Here is a 23,375-nt window from a genome sequence, read left to right as displayed (position 1 = left end):
AAACAGTACAGGAATTTTAACAAAAATTGAACTTTTAGGCTTGCTTGGGCCAACATTTGAAATGTAGCTGTTTAATTGAATAGTAACCATTAGTTCTCAAATCTTCAATGTGAAATGTGAAAAAGAGATACCAGTAATATTTTATTCAGTGTTAGATGAATGTGTAACTAGATAACCTGGACCCTTAATGAAGCCTGTCACATACACAACTTTCTCCTGTTTGGTAAATTTCCTCTATAAGCATAACTAGTAGCCTGATACTATGAAAAGTCACCTTCTCTTGAGAAGTTTGAACAGGTATTTTTGTTCATGATATCAGTGATCTCAAAAAAATAAAATCCACTTCTCATATACCTCCCACCCACCTTTTCTTTTTGTCGTAGGAATTTGCTTTGTTAGGCAGAATAGACCTATCTGGTTATCGGTGTTATGGGAAGGCCTAGGTGGGATAGTACCTGAGTGTCAGACATCCTCTTGGGGTCCGTGGGTGTCGGATGTGGTAGAGATCGACTCTGTGCCCCTTGAAGAACATTCTGTTGTGGTGTTGAGGACTTGGTGGCAATGGTTTCTTAGGAAAAAAACTTTAAATTTGGCCCAATTTCTGGGAAACAAAAAAAGGTCCCTAATGCTTTTCCTTGCCTGACATTCAACAAGGATGGAATGGACTCTGGCTTGTCTCGGAGAAGGTGGCTTCTGGCGTTGTCACCTGACCTGTCGTTTCTTCCTGATGTGGTGGAGACAAGTCCCTTCTGCTCCAGACTCACTCTGCTGCCTGGGCTGCGGGTCTCAGTTCCTGCTTTCTCAGTCCCTCACCCTCTGTTGGTGTTCTCCTTACTTTTGCTTCCGTCCTGTTTGCTTTACAGCCAAACACCTCAGCATAACACCCAAACTCATTAGCAGTAGTTAGACTTGCCCTGACTGTCTTGGCCTTGGCTTTGCCTCTTGCCATTTCCCGCTTCCCTGTGCTGGTCTTTCTGCCAAGTTCCAGGGCCACTCCTTTTCCATCAGAACCTCACCTCGGATATCACTTCTTCCAAGACACCTCTGAATCATAGATCAGGCTAAGTGACTGTTGCTTGTGTTGGCAGGGTATTTCAAAGATGGATTTTTCTAAGCCAAGTAAATAGTTTGTAGGTTGTTTTTTTTTTTTTTTTTCCCCCATATATGTGTGTGCTGTGCATCTTCTCTTTGTTGTGGGATCATGTTTGAAAGATTCCTGTATAGTTTGTCTTGGTTCTGGTTTGTTCCATGCCCTGGAATTTCACCAGCCTCTTGCTGGGGTTGCCTGAGATTCCTGCTAAAAACTGGCTTTTTGTCAGTTCCTTCCAAACAGGGTAGGGCAGCAGCAGCCTGGCTTGGGGTGGGAGGTGGGGACAGGCCTGCCCCAATTCCCCAGGAACACCCTCTTCCTGACAGAACTCTGATTTGGAGACAGATGTGTTCCCCACCTTCATAAAGTCCCAGTCTAGATTATCTGTTTACCCATCTATTTGCCATGAAGTGATGGGACTGGATGCCATGATCTTCATTTTTTTGAATGTTGAGTTTTAAGCCAGCTTTTTCACTCACCTCTTTCACTTTTATCAAGAGGCTGTTTAGTTCCTCTTCACTTTCTGCCATAAGGGTGGTGTCATCTGCATATCCGAGGTTATTGATATGTCTCCCAGCAATCTTAATTCCAGTTTGTGCCTCATCCAGCTAGGCATTTCACATGATGTACTCTGCATATCAGCTAAAAAGCAGGGTGACAATACACAGCCTTGACATACTCCTTTCCCAATTTGGAACCAGTCTGTTGCATGTTTGTTTGTAATTGTTGCTTCTTGACCTGCATACAGGTTTCTCAGGAGGTAGGTAAGGTGGTCTGGTATTCCCATCTCTTTAAGAATTTTCCACTCTTTGTTATGATCCACACAGTCAAAGGCTTTAGCTTAGTCAATGAAACAGAGTAGATGTTTTTCTGGGATTCTCTTGCTTTTTCTATGATCCAACAGATGTTGGCCATTTGATCTCTGGTTCCTCTGCCTTTTCTAAATCCAGCTTGAACATCTGGAAGTTCTTGGTTCACATACTGTTGAAGCCTAGCTTGAAAGATTTTCAGCATCACCTTGCTACCATGTGAAATGAACACAATAATGTGGTAGTTTAAACATTCTTTGGCATTGTGTTTCTTTGGGATTAGAATGAAAACTGACCTTTTCCAGTTCTGTGGCCTCTGCTGAGTTTTCCATATTTTCTGGCATATTGAGTGCAGCACTTTCACAGCATCACCTTTTAGGATTTGAAATAGCTCAGCTGGAATTCCATCACCTCCACTAGCTTTGTTTGTAGTGATGGTTCCTAAGGCCCACTTGACTTAGCACTCCAAAATGTCTGGCTCTGGGTGAGTGATCACATCATCATGGTTATCTGGGTCATTAAGATCTTTTTTGTATAGTTCTTCTGTGTATTCTTGCCATGTCTTCTTAATATCTTCTTCCCCTGTTAGGTCCATTACCTAATAGAAACCTAAAGGTCTGTCCTTTATTGTGCCCATCTTTGCATGGAATGTTCCCTTGGTATCTCTAATTTTCTTGAAGAGATCTCTAGTCTTTCCCATTGTCTTATTTTCCTCTATTGCATTGTCCACTTAGGAAGGCTTTCTTATCTTCCCTTGATATTCCTTGGAAGTCTGCTGTAACCAGATACAAAACAGGCAGAAATATCTATTCCCATGTCTAGGAGGGAAGTACAATTTCATAAGTAAACAGATTGATGTCAGTTAACATGGAAAACTTTACACAGATAAAGTAGGAAATGAGTGATAGAGCGATGGGTCAGGAAAGGCCTCTCCAAGAGGTTGATGTGAGGGAAGAGGCAATGTGCAGTGTGGGTGGAAGTGTTCTAGGGTTCGGGACAGTCAGGGCAAGGCCCAGGACAAGAGCATTGAAGGCAGGGCCAGAGAGACTGAAATAGAGTAAAGAGAGCGAAAGATGGCAGCGCTGTAGAGACTTTGGCTTTATTCTGAGGATGATGGGGAGTCATTTGAGGATTTTGAGGGGAGGAGGACCATGATCTAACGTCCATGTTAGCAAGACCACTCTGCCTCTAGATGAGCGATCTTGTGGCTGGGGCAGCAGTGGTTGGAGCAGAGGTGGTGAGAAGTGTTCCAAGGTGAGAGCTGCCTCGAAGACGGAGCTGGTAGGATTCGGGGATGGATTCAGTGAAGAGACCATGAGGAGGTGGGATCAAAGGTGACTTCTAACTAGAAGGGTGGAGTTGCCTATAATTAAGGTGGAGAAGCCTGTAGAGAGGTAGGGGTTTGTTTTGTTTTTAGTGCAGATTGAGTGGAACCATAATGTGTCCTGTTTGATGGTTGGGGGGACAAGGGTAGAGGTGCACTGGCTTTTGCCATTCCTGTGTCCTTACAACAGCATCCTTAGATATTGCAGACCTCCCGAACTTACAGAGACATCTGCCCAGAGCCCTGTAGTCGTAGTCACTAAGTCATGTTCAAGTCTTTGCAATGCCATGGACTGCAGCATACCAGGCTTCCCTGTTTTTCACTATCTCCCGAAGTTTGCTCAAACTCATGTCCATTGAGTCCGTGTTGCCTGCCATCTAACTGTCTCATCCTCTGCTGCTGCCTTCTTTTGCCTTCAGTCTTTCCCAGCAGTAGTGTCTTTTTTGGTGAGTCAGCTTTTCATATCAGATAGCCAAAGTATTGGAGCTTCAGCTTTAGCATCAGTGCTTCAGTGAATATTCAGGGTTGATTTCCATTGTATATATGTACTGCAACTACTTAATCTGTTCATCTGTCACTGGCCATCTAGGTTGCCTCCATGTCCTCTTGCTACGTCTTCTTAATCTCTTCAGCTTCTGTTAGGTCCTTACGGTATCTGTTCTTTTATCGTGCTCATCCTTGCATGTAATGTTCCCTTGATATCTCCAACTTTCTTGACGAGATCTCTAGTCTTTCCCATTGTATTGTATTGCCCAGAACACTAGGATTCGGCACTTCCCTTGGAGAATCATGGGGTCAGGCTTACACTGTTTCCAGGCAGAGACCTTGACAAGTGGCCTTAGGAAATCATAAAAGGGACTCCAGTTGGGCCAGAGCTTCCTGCTGGCACAGATCCTCAGGGATGGGTCTTCCTTCCTAGGGTCACTTCCTTTTCTCTTTCTTTCATCACCTTGCCACTGCCATTACTGCTGAGTCCAACCAGGGTTTCTCTGTTGCCCTGTCTCTCCGGAGTGTCTCTCTTCCTCTCTTGCTTACTGAGCAGCACAGCCCCCTTAAGATGCAAGTACAGCCTTCCCTCGGCAGGGAAGGGGTTTGTGGGGGGCTGTTCCTAGGACCTCCATGGATACTAAAATCCATGGATGCCTGAGTTTCATGTATAAAATGGTGTGTTACATGTTACAGGTGGTTCTTTCTTTATTCTCCCATGCCCATTCTGTTTGATTATCTGTTTTGATCCGATATGTGAGAACTTTACCATCACTGGGTTTCACAAAGGGGTATTTACATCGTAAAATAATCAGATTTTATCTTATTTTGCAAAAATATATTTACAAGGGAAAAGGAGTCTGGTATTTCTGGGCCTTTTGGCATTGAGCTGGGCAGGGATGCTAGTGGTGAGGAGGGAAGCTGAGTGGGGGAGCATCGTCCTTCTTTCTTCCATCCGCCCCTCTTATACTCCCCACCGTTTGCCTGCCTCCCATGTCACTCCTCTGCGCCAGGTGCCAGCAGGATGGACCTGGGGCTCCTCAGCAGACAGGAAGTCTTCTGAATTCTCAGGTAGGCAGTGGGAGAGTCCCTGAAGCTGTGGGTCTGGAGAAGAGCAGGACCAGATCGGGGTTGTAGAAGGAGAACCCTGGCATCAACAGAAGATCAGATACTGGAGGAGAAGCAGAGACAAACTGGATAGAAGCTGGTTAAAGTATGTTATGGAGATGAGAGCCTCCCAGAAAGGCTTGTGGGGAAGAAAGCAGGAAAGCAGAGCAGAGGAGGATATGGTGATGGAAAGATGCAGAATGACCACAGGGTGACGTGAAGCCGAGTGGTGAGAGGGACTGGAGTACCACTGAGGGCAGGAGACAGGAGAAGGTCACCAGAAGTTATGTTGATCTGAGGGCCTCGTAAGATCCCATGTGAGTGAAAACAGTGTTCTGAGATTGCCACCTAGAGCCATGTTGAGGGCAGCTGGAAGCACAGGGTGAGCTCAGGGAAGATTCAGGGGCTAGAGAAAGACTTGAGAGTGGGTATAGATTGTGGTGATTGAGGGGATAAAAACAGGACATGAGCTGGAGGACGGCGCTCAGGAAAGCATCGCTCTGTCTCTTTTAGATGTGCCTCCTTGAGAAACGTTTCTGCCAGGGGCATGTTTTGTGCTAGAAGCATGATGAAAGATAGTTTTGCTTGAACAGAGATGAAATTATTTGTCACTGAACTCGCAACAACTTGGCTGTTACTCGTTGCATAGCCCCCATCAGTCACATACACTAGAGCTTCCCTTGGAGTTTTGAGTTCCTTTCGGCAGTTTGTTGAAAATGCATTCACAACAGAATCTGTGTTAATGGGGAACACATCATGCACACGAAGTCATCCTTCAGGTGTCTGCTGGGGGCTGAGCAAGAGATGGCGCCACCAGCTGCTCTTCACCGCAGACACCGACGGGGCCTTGAAGTCCTTGGTGGTCTCTTGTGTCTAACGTTCTCAGCTCCTAATTTCCTCTCAGATCTGTTCTGTCACCCCAGCATAATCTTATAAACCTGTTTTGGTGGCTTAGGTTATGAAGGGTTCCAGTCTCTTCTCAGTGTAACTTCATGTGTATGGAAACCTTGTAAGTAGATTGTTTTAATAATAAAGCTTATTGTTTGAAATGTTCATTATCAAGGTCATGTTTCAGAGGCTTTGCTGCACCAAAAATTAAGTTATGGGACAACATGCCTGCACTGCTCCATACCTGTGACATGCCATTCTTGTAAAGGTGGTAGTTTGTAAGTCATTCCTCTGACCTGAAGGGTGGAACATTTTTCCTTTGAAAGGGTTTAGTAACTTTTACAGAAACCGGAAGCCAGTGCCAGAACTGATCCAGCTGCTTTTCCTTTGTCCAAGAGCCTCTTCCTAGCTCTCTTAGGAGCCAGGAGAAGGCCTTCTGCCCTGTAAGGCTTGCGCTCACGCTGGCCCACTGCAGTTTCTGAGATTCAAATCCATCAGTGGGCTGCAGTGCCACGGGGCCACTCTGCAGAGCAATTACCACCAACGCCCTCCCAGTCCACAGAAGGTGCTGAAAGGAATTGCTTGTGGAAATAGATCTGGGAGACAATTACATATATTCAGTTGGCGTTAGTCAGTGTTTTTCCCTTTGACCAGGTCAGGAGAAAGAAATGTAATTTTTATAAGGTTTGTTTGAAGTGGATTTTATGTGTTAGCAATGTACATTTCTGTGGTGAAAAATTTTTCATGAATTACATTAGAAAGGTGGTTTTTCTAAACAAACTGATACCACACTGTGTAAACGTTGTTTGTTTCCTTAGTTATTTAACACATGCATAATTTTTTTCTCAACTGGGCTGTGGGCTCATAAAAAAGAACAAAGTGCTCCTGCTATTGGGATCCATATAATTCCTGTCACAGGACAAGGCTTATAATAGACTATTTCCTAATAAATTTGTTTGTCGGCTGGAACTCAGATATAGTAGAAAATTCATGTTTCATATTTTCAGAATCTGGATTTATTTAGACTGGCCAGGCATTTCAATACTTCACCACGTTATATTCACCCTGTGCTTATTCTCTGTGCATACCCATGTTAGTAAATTTAGTGAGTCAGGATTATCCTTCGATTCATTTGGAGAGCAGTAACAGTCCTTAGGATTTAATCGATGTGTGGAAAAGAGGTTCTTGCTGGCTGACTTTGAAGGACTCGTTGGGCCGCCGCAAGTTGCGTTCCTACAGTGTTATAGTCACCATGCTACTCATACGGGTTACTTTCACTAATGTACGAAGCAATAATGCTGTTCTTTACCCTGTATTCCCCATAACTCAGTGAATAAATTTGAGCAGCCAAAGCTAAAGTGTAATTTATTCTTTGTTTTTCAAAGATCTCATCAGAAAATTGAAGACTCAGAAGAGAGCAGCGATGAAATTCTTGCCCGTCTAACGTCTGCGGTAAGGCCATGCGATGTCCCTGCCCAGGAGTGCAGAAATAATGAGGGGTCTTGGAAGGGAGGCACTGTGGGTAGTGATGTAGAGAGACACTTGCCCTGTGGCCGCTTGTCATTGTAGGAGGCCCAAGTCAGGGCGAAAGGAGACAGTGGCGTTAACTTGCTCTGCTCTCAGGCAGCCTTTCCTGCAAGATTACAGATTCTGTTGATGGAAAGTTCCTGGAACCTTAGAGAAGGACTTAAAAAAAAAAAAATACTGTATGATTTAACCTAGGGAAAGCTGTGACCTACTGCACAAAGGAGAAAGGACTGTATGTTTCATTAGGGAAAAAAAAAGATCAACTCAACCAACAGAAGATCAGTTCTTCAGTTTTTAATGTACTGGATTACAACATTTTCATTATGTCTTTTAAAGCCATTAATTAGAGTCAGTAATTAACCTGTTGGTTGAGGGAAAGCTTATCCCTTTCTTCCCAGAAGAAGCTGGCCATGGTCGCTAATCATTAAACTCTGGTTGTTGACAAGCTCTAGCAATCCTATCTCACAAAATCTAGCCTTCCCAAAGCTTGAGTACTTCTTTAACTGTATTTAAAAAATGGTGATTGCTGAAAATCATGCTGGATTGGGTTATGTATGTGAAATGAAACTGACCTTGTATAGTTTCACACCCCAAGTTTTGGCATCTGGGCACAGCTTGAAAGTTAAAAGTTGTCTTTCTTACTCTTATAGAATGTAGCTTAGAAAAGTAATTTTTGGCTAAATATAGTGATGAGTAGTATAAAACTTCACATGCAATGGAGTCTTGACAGCGTGCTAATACAATATGTTTAACATGAGCTTTGCAGTTTAAAGGGCTTCCCTAGTGGCTCAGACAGGAAAGAATCTGCCTGTAATGAGGAGACCAGGGTTCAATCCCTGGGTCTGGAAGATCCCCAGGAGAATAGAATGGCAACACACTCCAGTATTCTTGCCCGAGAAATCCCATGGACAGAGGAACCTGGCGGGCTACATACAGTCCATGAGGTTGCAAAGAGTCGAACACAACTGAGTGGCTGACACTTCACTTCACTTGCAGTTTAAAATATTGACTAAAGAGGAGTACCTGTGGGTTGCAAAGTCATTAATAGCGATCTGTTTAAAAAAAAAAAACCCACTCACTGTGTACCAAATACTGTGTTACACACTGTGTATTTGTATGTGTGTGTACACATACCCATGTACACATTACACTTCACTACAGCCTTGTGAAATAGGTGGCGTTATCTCTGTTTTATAGACATGAAAGCTTCTAGAGGTTAAGTAACTTGCCCAAGGTCACCCATCTAAAAAGGATCAGAGCCAGGATCTAAACTCCGGATTTTCTACTTCTTAGTCATATTCTCCTAATCACTGGACCTCATTTTTAAAATAATGTAATATAGTAGGTAAGTTTCAGAAGCAGTGACTATGTAAGATGTTCTTACAGCCGTACCAGGAAGACAGGCACGTTAAAAAGCTAGCTTATAAAACAACTGACAGCTGAGCACCAACAATCAGTGTGTGATAGTGAATCCAAGAACAGCAACAGAGAGCTTGGTTGAAGAGACTGGACTTGAATCAGCATTGAAAGCGGTCAGGCTGTGAGCAGGTGGAGGATGTGTATTCTGGCTGTGGGATTTAATAAAGAAAAGTAAAATACTTTTTGAACAACAGATTAACATGATGTAGACATTTAAGAAAGAAGATGAGTTGGATGAAAATCTAGTTTGAGAGGCTGATGAGAACCTAGTTTCTGGTGGTGTTTTGGGGAACCATAAAAAAAAGGAGCATAAAGAATTGTTTAAAAAATCAGTAGGACTAGGTAAATGTAGAGGAGGATTCAAGTAACCACAGCTGGGAACTTAGTGGAAAAGTGATGATACTCTTAGGAAGTTGAGTAAAATATATGGAAGGAGAGATGACATAATTTTGGACACGCTGAGTTTGAGGACATAAGGGTGTAAAAATATTCGGGAAGCACCTGGAGACGTGAATCTGGAACTCAGAAAGGTCGGGACTAGCGTTATGGGAACCAGTCCAGGTTGTTGATTGAAGAGCAGAGTGGAAGATGTAGTCTTGGGCAGCACCCAAGATAAGAGGGAGGTAGGGAGAAGAGGCTTAAAACTCAACATTCCAAAAACTAAAATCATGACATCCAGTCCCATCACTTCATGGCAAATAGATGGGGAAAAAATGGAAACAGTGACAGACTTTATTTTCTTGTGCTCCAAAATCAGTGTGGACAGTGGCTGCACCCATGAAATTAAAAGACACACTTGCTCCTTGGAAGAAAAGCTATGACAAACCTAGATAGTGTTTGCAAAAGCAGAGACATCACTTTGCAACAAAGGCCCGTCTAGTCAAAGCTATTGTTTTTCCAGTGCTCATGTACAGATGTGAGAGTTGGACTATAAAGAACTCTGAGCGCCGAAGAATTGATCCTTTCAGAATGTGGTGCTGGACAAGACTCCTGAGAGTCCCTTGGATAGCAAGGAGATCAAACCAGTCAATCCTAAAGAAAATCAATCCTGAATATTCATTGGAAAGACTGATGCTGAAGCTGAAGCTCCAGTACTTATGCCAACTGATGCAAAGAGCCGACTCATTGGAAAAGACCCTCATGCTGGGAAAGACTGAGGAAAGGAGCAGAAGGGGATGGTTGAATGGCATCACCAACTCAATGAATATGAGTTTGAGCTAACTCTGGGAGATACTGAAGGACAGGGAACCCTGGTGTGCTGCAGTTCATGGGGTCACAGAGGGTCAGACACGACTTAACAACTTTACAATAACAACAAAGGGAGATGAAGAGACTGTGATAAGAAGTGGATATACTTATTGGAAGTGGAAGTTTATACCATGAAAGTAAAATTCAAGAGAACTTCTAGAAAGGAGGGGTGGACAGCAGAGTGATGGTTGTATATTTGGTTGATGTAATCTTACTGGAAAAAATCTCTAAGCTAAAAGACTGAATAAATTGAGGTAAGGTGCTAGAGTAGAAATGAGAATAAAGGACATAGTGAAAGGTTGCTGCTGGACCACGAAAGACGTCTGGATTCTTGGCTTCCGGAGGAGAAGAATTCAATCCGGGGCCAGAGACGAGGCTTGATCACTCAGAGCTTTTGTGTAATAAAGTCTTATTAAAGTATAAAAGAGATAGAGAAAGCTTCTGACATAGACATCAGAAGGGGGCAAAAAGAGTGCCCCCTCGCTAGTGTTAGAAATGGAGTTCTAAAAAAAAAAAAAAAAAAAAAGAAATGGAGTTCTATACTCAAGTAATTACTTATTACAGTGAATCAAAAGAATGTCTGGAGGTTGTAAAGACCTTACTAGACCCATTTCCATAATTTGCATTTTAAGATAACAGGATTAGCCAGAAGGTTTTTCCAGAAACTGTCCTCAGGCAAGATACATTATTGTTATATAATCCTAAGGAATATAGAGGGGAAAAAAAGTTTGTCCTTTCTTCCTCCTTGAGAATTCCAGACCCCTCTCTCCTTGGGGACCCCTGGACTTCTTATCAACCTGCCTAGGAATTGACTGTCAATAGGAGAAAAATTCATGTCTTGAATTGATAGCTGACCACCCTGGAATAATGAAACTATCTTTAAACTGAGAATGTAGACCTTGATTCTTAATTCTTTCAAACAGTATAACCTTGGCCAAATTGAGTGGTGGACTAGACAGTGTCTAAGTTCTAAAATTCCTTGGTTCCTTGTGTAAGCATTTATGAAGGGACTGTGTGCTTCCCCACTTCACAGTGTAGTTATTCCTGTTGGCAGTGGTCTGAAAGCTTTGTTACCCAGCTGTTAACACCGCACAGGACGGGAGATGTTTGCATAATCACTCAAGTGGCAGTTGGCATCCAGCATGACCCTGAAATGCATTAAGGGAAGGCAGAAGTGACATCTGTAAAGCGGAGTTGTTAAAGTGCTCTTCAGAGCTTTTGTGTAATTAGGGGTCACTGGAAGGGGGAGAGCAGTTTCCCGCAATAGAGTTTACTGCGCTGTGTATTTATCTCCTTTTCCTCAAACTTGGGCGTTTTGTAAATAAGCATTCTTTTTTAAAAAAATCCTCCTTGTTAAATAGTTTATCTCTTAGTCTCAGCTTAGGTTCATCAGGAAAAAGGTCCTTTCATCTAAAAAATAATATGTAAAATTCTACCCTGGAAGAAAACACAAGTGAGTTTTCATATTAAAGTAACAGGAGAAGGCAGTGTATATAGAAATAAAAATACCTTGATAATTCGGTCAGATTTACAGCTGCTAGATTTATACAAACATAAACAGTAAAAATGTTTCATCTACGTTTCTAGTGAGTTTCAAGAAAGATCCACCTTCCCAAGTGCCTGACATCCAAAAACCTAAAGAGGAAAACCTTGTAAGAAGTTTTCAGCTTAAGGAAAAAGGGCATGACTGTAATAGACTTCTCCCATTATATGAACACGACTGTCACACCCTGGGCATTATTATCTGAAAATACTTTGGCTTTCCCTGTGTACATAGGTTTTCTGCCTTAACATCTTAGCCACCTTTCTAATATCTTCTGACTGAATACATTTTGTTAACTTTAAACCTTCTCTTCTTCATTTCCTCTGAGTCTTTGTTAGTCACATAGAGCTGGCAGGCTAGAAGGAGCCCGTGGATGACACAGTCTGCCACTTCCTACCCTGGAAGTTTTGAGCATTATATTATCTTTAAACATGAATTCTCCCAGGGTACTTGACAAAAAGAGTGTTTAGAATCGATAACACAACTTTTATATATTTGTTTTACAATCCAGGATAAACTAGACATAGGGACATAGAGAAGAGTTTTTAGTCAGTAGAATACTGCTTTCAAAGTCATAGTTCTTAGGATGTAAATTTAGGAAATAAGCTAAACTTTGAGACATTTTCAAGAACTGAGAAGTAACTTGGGCATTATCCAAAGACAGGAAGTGGCAACATGGACATGATTAAAGAGATAAAAACTGACTCTGGACTTCAGATCATGCTAATCAACATCCTAAACAAACCATGTTGGGTTATTTCTGTTACTTCAGGCTAAATTTTCTTGATGTAAATTGTAGAAATAAGAAAACAAACATCCTAGTAAGGTCTGGTGATTTTCATTCACATGGTCCAGTTGTTGAACTGCTGAGCTGATGTGAGCAAGGCTAAGTTGTGAATCGAACGTATTAGATGCATGTTTGATGACATGGTTGTATGTGTGGCATTTATGAAAGGGTTGTGGGGGGAGCTGTCATGTGGTCATCTGTGCTGCTTGTCCAGTGAAGTCAGCCATCACTCAGACGGTAAAAGAGAACTGTGCTGAGTGTCTGCACTGACCTGGTGATAGTAAGGGAGAAGAGTTTGTGGCCATGTCTTGACAGATGAATTCAAATGAAAAAATATAGTGTACAGAATTTAGGAAGAGCAGTCAGAATTGGATGAGAACAGAATCTAATACCCGGGGACCATTTAAGTAGGCACTCGTACACTCTCATCAGTTCAGTTGCTCAGTTGTTTCCAACTCTTTGTGACCCCATGGACTGCAGCACACCAGGCTTCCCTGTGCATCACCAACTCCTGGAGCTTGCTCAAACTCATGCCCATTCAGTTGGTGATGCCATCCAACCATCTCATCCTCTGTCGTCCCCTTCTCCTCCCTGATACATTCCCAGCATCAGGGTCTTTTCCAATGAGTCAGTTCTTTGCATCAGGTGGCCAAAATATTGGAGTTTCAGTTTCAGCATCAGTCCTTCCAATGAATATTCAGGACTGATTTCCTTTAGGATGGACTGGTTGGATCTTCTTTCAGTCCAAGGGACTCTCAAGAGTGTTCTCCAACACCACAGATCAAAAGCGTTAATACTTCGGTGCTCAGATTTCTTTATAGCCCAAATCTTACATCCCTACATGACTACTGGAAAAAGCATAGCTTTGACTAGACAGACCTTTGTTGGCAAAGTAACATCTCTGCTTTTTAATATGCTAAGTTGGTAATAACTTTTCTTCCAAGGACTACGCATCTTTTAATTTCATGGCTGCAGTCACAATCTGCAGTGAAGTTGGAGCCCCCCAAAAATAAAGTCCGCCACTTTTTCCATTGTTTCCCCATCTATTTGTCATGAAGAGATGGGACTGGATGCCATAATCTTCTTTTTTTGAATGTTGAGTTTTAAGCCAGCTTTTTCACTCTCCTCTTTCACTTCCATCAAGAGGCTCTTTAGTTCCTCTTCACTTTGTGCTACAAGGGTGGTATCATCTGCGTATCTGAGGTTATTGATATTTCTCCCAGCAATCTTGATTCCAGCTTATGCTTCATCCAGCTCGGCATTTTATATGATGTACTCTGCATATAAGTTAAATAAGCAGGGTGACAATATACAGCCTTGATGTATTCCTTTCCCATTTTGGAACCAGTCTATTGTTTCATGTCCTGTTCTAACTGTTGCTTCTTGTCCTGCATACAGATATCTCAGAGGCAGGTAAGGTGGTCTGGTATTCCCATCTCTTGAAGAATTTTCCACAGTTTGTTGTGATCTGCACAGTCAAAGGCTTTGGTGTAATCAATAAAACAGAAGTAAATGTTTTTGTGGAATTCTGTTGCTTTTTCTATGATGTTGTCAATTTGATCTCTGGTTCCTCTGCCTTTTCTAAATCCAGCTTGAACATCTGGAAGTTCATGCTTCATGTACTGTTGAAGCCTGGCTTGGAGAATTTTGAGCATTACTTTACTAGCATGTGAGATGAGTGCAATTATGCCACAGTTTGAGCATTCTTTGGCATTGTGTTTCTTTGGGATTGGAATGAAAACTGACTTTTTCCAATCCTGTGGCCACTGCTGAGTTTTCCAAACTTGCTGGCATATTGAGTGCAGCATTTTCACAGCATCATCTTTTAGTATTTGAAAAAGCTCAACTGGAATTCCGTCACCTTCACTATCTTTGTTCATAGTGATGCTTCCTAAGGCCCACTTGACTTTGTATTCCAGGATGTCTGGTTCTAGGCGAGTAATCACACCATTGTGGTTATCTGGGTCATGAAGATGTTTTTTGTACAGTTCTTCTGTGTATTCTTGCCACCTCTTCTTAATGTCTTCTGCTTCTGTTAGGTCCATACCATTTCTGTTTTTTTATTGTGCCCATCTTGGCATAAAATGTTCCCTTGGTATTTCTAATTTTCTTGAAGAGATTTCTAGTCTTCCCCATTCTATTGTTTTCCTCTGTTTCTTTACATTGATCACTGAGGAAGGCTTTCTTGTCTCTCCTTGCTGTTCTTTGAAACTCTGCATTCAAATGGGTGTATCTTTCCTTTTCTTCTTTGCCTTTAGCTTCTCTCCTTTTCACAGCTATTTGTAAGACCTCCTTAGACAACCATTTTGCCTTTTTGCATTTCATTTTCTTGGGGGTAGTCTTGATCCCTGCCTCCTGTACAATGTCATGAACCTCTGGCCATAGTTCTTCAGGTACTCTGCTGACTGTATAGAGCTTCTCCATCTTTGGGTGCCAAGAATATAATCAATCTGATTTCTGTATTGACTATCTGGTGATGTCCAAGTGTGGAGTCTTCTCTTGTGTTGTTGGAAGAGAGTGTTTGCTATGACCAGTACATTCTCTTGGCAAAAGTCTGTTAGCCTTTGCCTTGCTTCATTTTGTACTCCAAGGCCAAATTTGCCTGTTACTCCAGGTATCTCTTGACTTCCTCCTTTTGCACTCCACTCCCCTATGATGTACAGGACATCTTTTTTGAGTGTTAGTTCTAGAAGGTCTTTTAGGTCTTCATAGAACCGTTCAACTTCAGCTTCTTCAGCATTACTGGTTGGGGCATAGGCTTGGATTACTGTGATACTGAATGGTTTGCCTTGGAAACGAACAAAGATCATTCTTGTCATTTTTGAGATTGCACTGAAGTACTGCATTTCAGACTCTTTTGTTGACTATGATGGCTCCTTCATTTCTTCTAAGGGATTCTTGCCCACAGTAGTAAATATAATGGTCATCTGAATTAAATTTGCTCATTCCAGTCCATTTTAGTTCACTGATTCCTAAAATGTCAATGTTTACTATTGGCATCTCCTGTTTGACCACTTCCAATTTACCTTGATTCATGGACCTAACATTCCAGGTTCCTATGCAATATTGCCATTTACAGCATTGGGCTTTGCTTATATCACCAGTCACATCCACAACTTGGCATTGTTTTCATTTTGGCTCTGTCTCTTCATTCTTTCTGGAGTTATTTCTCCACTGATCTCCAGTAGCATATTGGGCACCTACCAACCTGGAGAGTTTATCTTTCAGCGTCCTATATTTTTGCCTTTTTATACTGTTCATGAGGTTCTCAAGGCAAGAATACTGAAGTGGTTTTCCATTCCTTTCTCCAGTGGACCATATTTTGTCAGAACTCTCCACCATGACCTGTCTGTCTTGGGTGGCCCTAAAGGGCATGGCTCATAGTTTCATTGAGTTAGACAAGGCTGTGGGTCATGTGATCAGTTTGATTAGTTTTCTGTGATTGTGGTTTTCATTCTGTCTGTCTTCTGATGGATAAGGATAAGAGCCCTATGGAAACTTCCTGATGGGAGAGACTGTGGGAGAAACTGGTTCTAGTTCTGATGGGTGGGGCCAGGCTCAGTAAATCTTTAATCCAGTTTTCTGTTGATGGGTGGGGCTGTGTTCCCTTCCTGTTGTTTGACCTGAGGCCAAACTATGGTGGAGGTAATGAAGATAATGGGGCCTCCTTCAGTAGGCCCCATGCGCGCACTGCTGCACTCAGTGCACCAACCCTGCAGCAGCCACCGCCAACCCACGCCTCCACTAGGGACTCCTGGACACTCACAGGCAAGTCTGGGTCAGCCTCTTGTGGGGTCACTGCTCCTTTCTCCTGGGTCCTGGTCACACAAGGTTTTGTTTGTGCCCTCCAAGAATCTGTTTCCCCAGTCCTGTGTAAGTTCTGTAATCAAATCCCGCTGCTCTCCAAAGTCAAATTCTCTGGGGATTCTCAGTCCCTTTGCTAGATCCCCAGTTTGGGAAATCTCTTGTGGGTCCTAGAACTTTCTTAACAGTGTGAGAATTTCTTTGATATAATTGTTCTGCAGTTTGTAGGTTATCTCCTCGGCGGCTCTATGGTGGGGTTAATGGCGACCCCTGCAAGAGGGCTTATATCACAGGTTTTGTGACTCAGGTAGCTGCACCCAGAGCCCCTGCCCCTGTGGCAGGCCACAGCTGACACATACCTCTGCGGGAGACTCAAACACAGGTCTGGCTCAGTCTCTGTGGGGTCTCTGGGTCCTGGTGTACTCAAGGTTTTGTTTGAGCTCTCCAGGCATCTCTGGCGGGTATGAGGTTTGGTTCTAAATGTGATTTTACCCCTCTTACTGTCTTGTTGGGGCTTCTCCTTTGCCTTGAATGTGCAGTATCTTTTTTTGTGTGTGTGGGATCCAACATTCTCCTGTCAATAGTTGTTCAGCAAAGAGTTGTAATTTTGGAGTTCTCACAGAGAAGATGAGTGCACGTCCTTCTGCTCCGCCATCTTGCCAGTGGCATTCCTGGCGCCCTCATATTCTTCCTCAAAGCTGATGTAGTTGATGATTTTCATCAGTGTAGATTTCTCTCTTGGTATGTCTCTGCTCTATGCTGTTGCTCATTTTCTTCAGCTCATCCAATTTTAGATTAGAACCACTCTGCATTTGATGTCCTTAGTGGTATTTTCCAAATTCCTTCTCATAGGGTACGTTATCACTCCTCTGAGAAATGCCTCTGACCTTAAAAAAAAAAAATCTAACCCAAATGACAAATGAAGGTTACTGCTTTAAGTCCTAGAAGATCTTGAAGCAGATGAAACCCCAAGAAGTCAAGAGGACACATAACTTTTGATGCAAGTGTTAGAGAAGAAGAGATTTGAGATGGAATTTCTTTTTACAACTCTCTAGGAAAAAAAGACAAAAGACAAAAGAAGAGGTGGTTATAACTGCAGCACATTGTCAACTTCACAGCAAAGTCTTTCCCTGCTTAGTGTCTAGAAGCTGTGACATTAACTCCATCAGTTTTTCCATCGGCCATGAACTTGTTCTCTGATGCTTCCTAGCATTCTTTCTAGTAAAAGTCATCTCACATTTTCCCTCTCTGGAATCCTGCTTTACGGGTAAAAAGGACTTGATTTTCCTCTCATTAACTAGGGACTTAACCCGGGCCTGTGATTCTTCTCCCATGTCATCTTTTCCTTAGATAGAATCTCTTGGGAAATACTTTTCAGAGAGGCACCAGGAACTGAGTCTTAATGAACAACCAATAGTCCTGTGTCACCAAAAGCATAACACTGGGAAACTCAAAGACCCCAGCTCCCCAAGGCTGTCAGCTGTCATTTAAAACTCCTCTCCTTTGCCATGTCTAGTCTTTCTCCTGAAGCTTCCCTTGTTTTCTTTAAGGTTTGTCTTTTGCAAGAATCTGCTACATCCTTTCTGAGTCCAGAAGCATATAAAGTGGCTAGGATCCCTTTAGTTCATCCTTCTGGATGAACCTATGAGTTGGGTTTGATACAGTGGAGAAATTCCTTTTTGGGCAGTAGTGTCTGAAGAGAGGGCTTCCCTAGTGGCTCAGATGGTAAAGAATGTGCCTGCAGTATGGGAGACCCAGGTTTGATCCTTTGGTCAGAAAGATCCCCTGGAGAAAGAAATGGCTGCCCAATCCAGTATTCCTGGGGCTTCCCTAAAGAGAATGGTGACAGCTTTTTTGATTGGAATTGTTCACATTGGTACCAGTTCAGGAAGAAGAAAAAGCATGGGATTTGAGCTTTGCTGAATGTTTAAAAAGTTAGAACTTTGGAGACTTATTTAAGAGATGATACATAGAGTTAGTAAGGTCTAGAAATAATCTTAGGTTAGGGGAAGAGGGGAGAATCTGTCACACTGAGTACGCAATGCACACCATCCAGTGATGAACTTTGCCGCATTTAGAAATACAGCTTTTTTAATGCTAAAGTACTGATCTCCACTCACTCTTTTTCTGGGCTAGCTGCCTCTTCCTTTCCGGGGAAGAGAGAAATGGAGTGGAGTTAATCTCCGTTTTCTGAGTCTGTCACAGACCTGAGTGAGCATGTTCGTTCAGAGAATAAAAATAAGTGACTCCCCCAGGGAATGACTCACCTTGCATCTGGGTACTGCAAGATCTTGAACACCTTGCCACCTTATATTTCTCATCTGTGGGGAATGTACAATTCCCACGTGGAATTGTAGCCTGGTTCCAGCCCTTCCAAGGGCTTCAGAGCTGCTACATGATTTGGGGAAGGTCAGGTGGATTGAGATTTGAGAGGAAATGTCAAGTGAGGCCCAGGAAGACAGATCTCATTTCAGGAAGCATCAAGAAAGCCCCAGAGCACTTGTAGCACAGTCTTGGTGTAGTTTTCCTTGTTCTTGGTATTTCTAAGGAGTTGTGGGGTTTATTAGTACCTTTCCTCATTGTGCTTTAGAGCTACCCTGATAAGCTGTCACAGAGTTCAAGGCACCTTCGACTGTGGATTTTTAAGTCTCTAGGACTATGTGGAGAGCTGGTTACAGCTCCTTCAGTTTCTCTCAGGTAGGATCTCATGGTAACACATCACAAAGCCCACCATTATCAATATGTGAACAGGTAACTCAGTGGCGTTTTTCTCTCCTTTGTAAATCAAACAAGCTTAATATATTCTACAACTACCATACATCAAGTTGATTTTCTTTGTCTTGGGAAGAGCTCCCTATATAGCAAAAGATATAGATGTACACACACATGACTTTTTAAAACTAAATACTAACTTATTGTCTCTACTTTCAAAGAAACCAGGACTTTCCTGGTGTCTCAGACAGTAAAGCGTCTGCCTACAGTGCTGGAGACCTGGGTTTGATCCCTGGGTTGGGAAGATCGTCTGGAGAAGGAACTGGCAACCCACTCCAGTAGTCTTGCCTGGAAAATCCCATGGACAGAGGAGCGTGGTAGGCTACAGTCCATGGGGTCGCAAAGAGTCGGACATGACTGAGCGACTTCACTTTTCAAAGAAACCATCTGTACATGCTAGGATCTTGTGGTAACCTAATTTAACTCTAGCCTTGTGAAGTATGTTTGGTTTTTGGTGAATAGCATAGTTCATGGTGTTTTGCCTACTGAGATGAGCACAGTGTGGGGACATTAACTTAAAAGCATCATTTCAGAAAGATGTCTCTGTGCAGAACCCATTCAAGAATAAAATATGACTTGAAGAGTCCCTTGTCAATAAGGGAAGAAGTGTGTGTGTTTATACAATATATTATGATCTTTGGGTATCAGTTCCCAAGACGAAGATAATAATTTTTCTCTGCAATATACATGCAAAACAGACCTTTTTAATTGACAGGGTATACAGATAGACTGTAGTTCAAAAGCCTCAATTCTTCGGTGCTCAGCTTTCTTTACAATCCCAACTCTCACATCCATACATGACTATGGGAAAAACCTAGACAGACCTTTGTGGACAAAGTAATGTCTCTGCTTTTGAATATGTTGTATACGTTGGTCATAACTTTTGTTCCAAGGAGTAAGCGTCTTTTTATTTCATGGCTGCAGTCACCACCTGCAGTGATTTTGGAGCCCAAGAAAATAAAGTCTGTCACTGTTCCCATTGTTTCCCCATCTATTTGCTATGCAGTGATGGGACCAGATGCCATGATCTTTGTTTTCTGAATGTTGAGCTTTAAAGCCAACTTTTTCACTCTCCTCTTTCACTTTCATCAAAAGGGTCTTTAGTTCTTCTGCACTTTCTGCCATAAGGGTGGTGTCATCTGCATATCTGAGGTTATTGATGTTTCTCCTGGCAATCTTGATTCCAGCTTGTGCTTCATCTAGCCCAGCGTTTCTCATGATGTACTCTGCATATAAGTTAAATAAGCAGGATGACAATATACAGCCTTGATGTACTCCTTTTCCTATTTGGAACCAGTCTGTAGTTCCATGTCCAGTTCTAACTGTTGCTTCCTGACCTGCATACAGATTTCTCAGGAGGCAGGTCAGGTGGTCTGGTATTCCCATCTCTTTCAGAATTTTCCACAGTTTTTTGTGATCCACACAGTCAAAGGCTTTGGCATAGTCAATAAAGCAGAAGTAGATGCTTTTCTGGAACTCTCCTGCTTTTTGATGATCCAGTGCACACTGGCAATTTGATCTCTGGTGCCTCTGCCTTTTCTAAAACTAGCTTGAACATCTGGAATTTCATGGTTCATGTATTGTTGAAGCCTGGCTTGGAGAATTTTTAGCACCAAAGAATTGATGCTTTTGAACTGTGGTGTTGCAGAAGACTCTTGAGAGTCCCTTGGACTGCAAAGAGATCCAACCAGTCCATCCTAAAGGAAACCAACCTTGAATATTCACTGGAGAGACTGATGCTGAAGCTGAAGCTCCAGTACTTTGGCCACCTGATGTGAAGAACTGACTCATTTGAAAAGACCCTGATGCTGGGAAAGATTGAAGGCGGGAGGAGAAGGGGACAACAGAGGATGAGATGGTTGGATGGCATCACCGACTCAATGGACATGAGTTTGAGTAAACTCCGGGAGTTGGTGATGGAGAGGGAGGCCTGGTGTGCTGCAGTCCATGGAGTTGCAAAGAGTCGGACACGACTGAATGACTGAACTGAACAGATAGACCATTTAGCCATCAGTTTGTACATTAACAGTCACAGGTTTGTGGAGTGTTACTGTGAAATCCTATCTGAGGCAAGTGGAAGGAACTTTCAAAGGACGATCCATGAACATTTCATGTTGGGTTGCTTCTTTTGTGCATTTGTTTAAAATAGAACTTCTTATAGTTGCTTAGATGAAATTTAATTTTACATACTTAACTCAATGGTACAGCTTTAGTATTATGTCCATTTGTGAAGGAGGACCAGGAGGCATATAAAAAAGAGAAAACCACTTGAGTTTTTGGTGGTGATGGAATAAGGTAAATTTTAAATTAATTTGTTATTTTATGCTGTTGTATTAATATAAATCAGAATATAAGGAAATTTTATGTGCATACTAGATGGTTAGAATTAGGGTGAATTCTGTTTGTGTCAAAATGATGATAATTCTGGTAGTGAGTCATTGTTACTATGGATTATGCTTTGCAAATTTTAAAAATTTATCTGACATTTGGGTTATTTAACTTGAATATAAAGACAATAATTTTTTTTTTTAATTCCAGAATAAAAAAGATGCCCGTAGTGAAACTGCTTAGAAATGAATCACTATTGACACTTTAGTGTTTATTACTTTCTAGGTTATATTTCTTGTGTGGTGTATATTTTGTAAAATATGTCCAAAAAAAAATGACTCTTATTTTGAGGTCTGTGCTTGTCCCTTAATGTATTTTCAGCACCAACAGTACCTCCTCTGACATCGGTTGTGGCTCATAGCACCCTATACCATGGATTTATCATCCCCTGACCATTATGGTTGTTTTCCATCTTTTGTATTAGAAACAGCACAGATGAACTTCTATATGGGGAAATTATTGAAGAAACTTGTTTGCAGATATAAATGTATTAGCCTCTTGTTGAGTTATGAAGACCAAATGAGATCTGGGTAAAAGGCTAAGACTGGGTGATTTTTGTTGAGTTCTTACCTTGTGCAAGCATCCTGCTTCTGTTTTTTATGCAGCATCGCATTTCAGCCTTGCACAGCACAATGGGCTGTCATTTGCATTGCAGAGGTGAAGCATTTGAGACAGGAAGTATTAATTAAGAGTAATTAAAAATATCAATTTTTGCTATTGTACAGTAATTGCTGTAGTAATGAAAAATAGCAATTTAGGGTTCAAAAGGCAATTCTCTACATTATCTTCACTTAGGACACTTCATAGTTACTGAATAAGTCTCAACAGGTGGGGTTTGGGATTTGATTATAGAGTCTTCTTATTTGAAGAATTGTATAAAATGAAACCTATGAAATTTTATTAAACAGCATTTTAACTTTTAGCCTGTTAGGGATCATGAAATACTGTAAACATGACTGCATGGTTTAGCAATTCAGATATTTATTCAGACTGGCTCTCAAGTCATGGGATTCCATTGTGTGAACTCAGAGGTATGCTCTGGTAAAGCTGTTACAGCAGGTAAATCATGACCCAGGACTAGACTTATTAGCATGTTACTATAAAATCCTAAAATGGGGTTCAAGGCTAGTTTTCCAGGAGGGCTCTGAGGATCTGAGTTGCTGTACCTTAGTAGGTAGAATGACCCCAAAGATGAATGCACTATTTGGCACCTGTAAATACTCATTACGTGGTAAAAGGTACTCTGCTGATGTAATTAAGTGTACAGATCTGGATTGTCTGCAAGTACCCAGTCTAATCCTGTGAACCTTGCTCTGGTGAGCATCAAAGAGAAATGACAGAAGAGAAAATAAGGAAAGATTCGAGCATGAGGATTCAGTGTGTTGTTGCTGGCTCTGAGAAGTAGGTCTCCCTGTGCAAGGACCAGAGAGAGGCCTCTAGGAGCTCAGGGCAGGTTCCAGGTGACACAAACAAGGAAATGGGTCCCCTAGTCACATAGATGCAAGACCCAGACTCTGCCAACCACCCGGATGCACTTGGAAGCATCTTCTCTCCCAGTGCCTCCACAGGGAACACAGCTCCGCCTGTACCTTCATTTTTGGCCTCATAAGTCTCTAAGCAGAGGATCCAGCTGAGCCATGCTTCCTCTGCACTCCTAACCTATGGCAGTGTGAGATGATCAATGGGTGTTCTCTTAAGCTGTGGGTCGTGATTTGCTAGGGCAGAAATACAAAAGTAATACACACTGCTTGTTGAATACAGCCACAGTCCCTTGATTCATTCAACAGCAGTTATCTCTTGGATGCCAAAAGCTGCCAGGCCACAGCCTGTTGGTTGATCCCTCTGAAGTTTCAAAGTGAATTTCTAAATCTGAGGTCTGTCTTACATGCCTTTGTAAAAGCTTCAGAATTTTGTAGAAATCTAAAAGTATATTTAAAAAAAAAAATATAAACTCTAGAAATACCTGCACTGTAGGCACTTTTCAGTGAAGCCTGTCAGTCACTTTTATGCTCCTGGCAGTGTGGGGGCCATGTAGGAGGCATATTATAAGCAGAAGCAATACTGATTGTCAAGGAGTTTTAATAATTTAGATAGGAAGAAGGGTTTAAACAAATGAAATAGTAAAGCAGCTAGGGACTGAAATGTCCTTCTATTATAATTTGTTGTTAAGCTCAGCCATATTA

The 23,375-nt window shown here is 42.0% G+C and overlaps 1 protein-coding gene across 3 annotated transcripts in view; it reads left to right on the top strand.

Moving 5' to 3' along the window:
* Positions 1 to 23,375, top strand: part of RAPGEF5 (Rap guanine nucleotide exchange factor 5) — a 236,156-nt gene that overhangs the window by 62,440 nt on the left and 150,341 nt on the right. For all 3 annotated transcript variants that reach the window (XM_044946529.2, XM_006074858.4, XM_044946530.2), the window contains exon 6: positions 7,090 to 7,156. In XM_044946529.2, the coding sequence (XP_044802464.1) occupies positions 7,090 to 7,156 (67 nt within the window). The remainder of the gene's footprint in view (positions 1 to 7,089; positions 7,157 to 23,375) is intronic.

This window comes from Bubalus bubalis, chromosome 8 (genome assembly GCF_019923935.1).
Source record: "Bubalus bubalis isolate 160015118507 breed Murrah chromosome 8, NDDB_SH_1, whole genome shotgun sequence".
NCBI classification, from domain to species: Eukaryota; Metazoa; Chordata; class Mammalia; order Artiodactyla; family Bovidae; genus Bubalus; species Bubalus bubalis.
The sequence above is the reverse complement of the archived record's forward strand: the minus strand, read 5'-3'. Positions and strand labels throughout refer to the sequence as shown.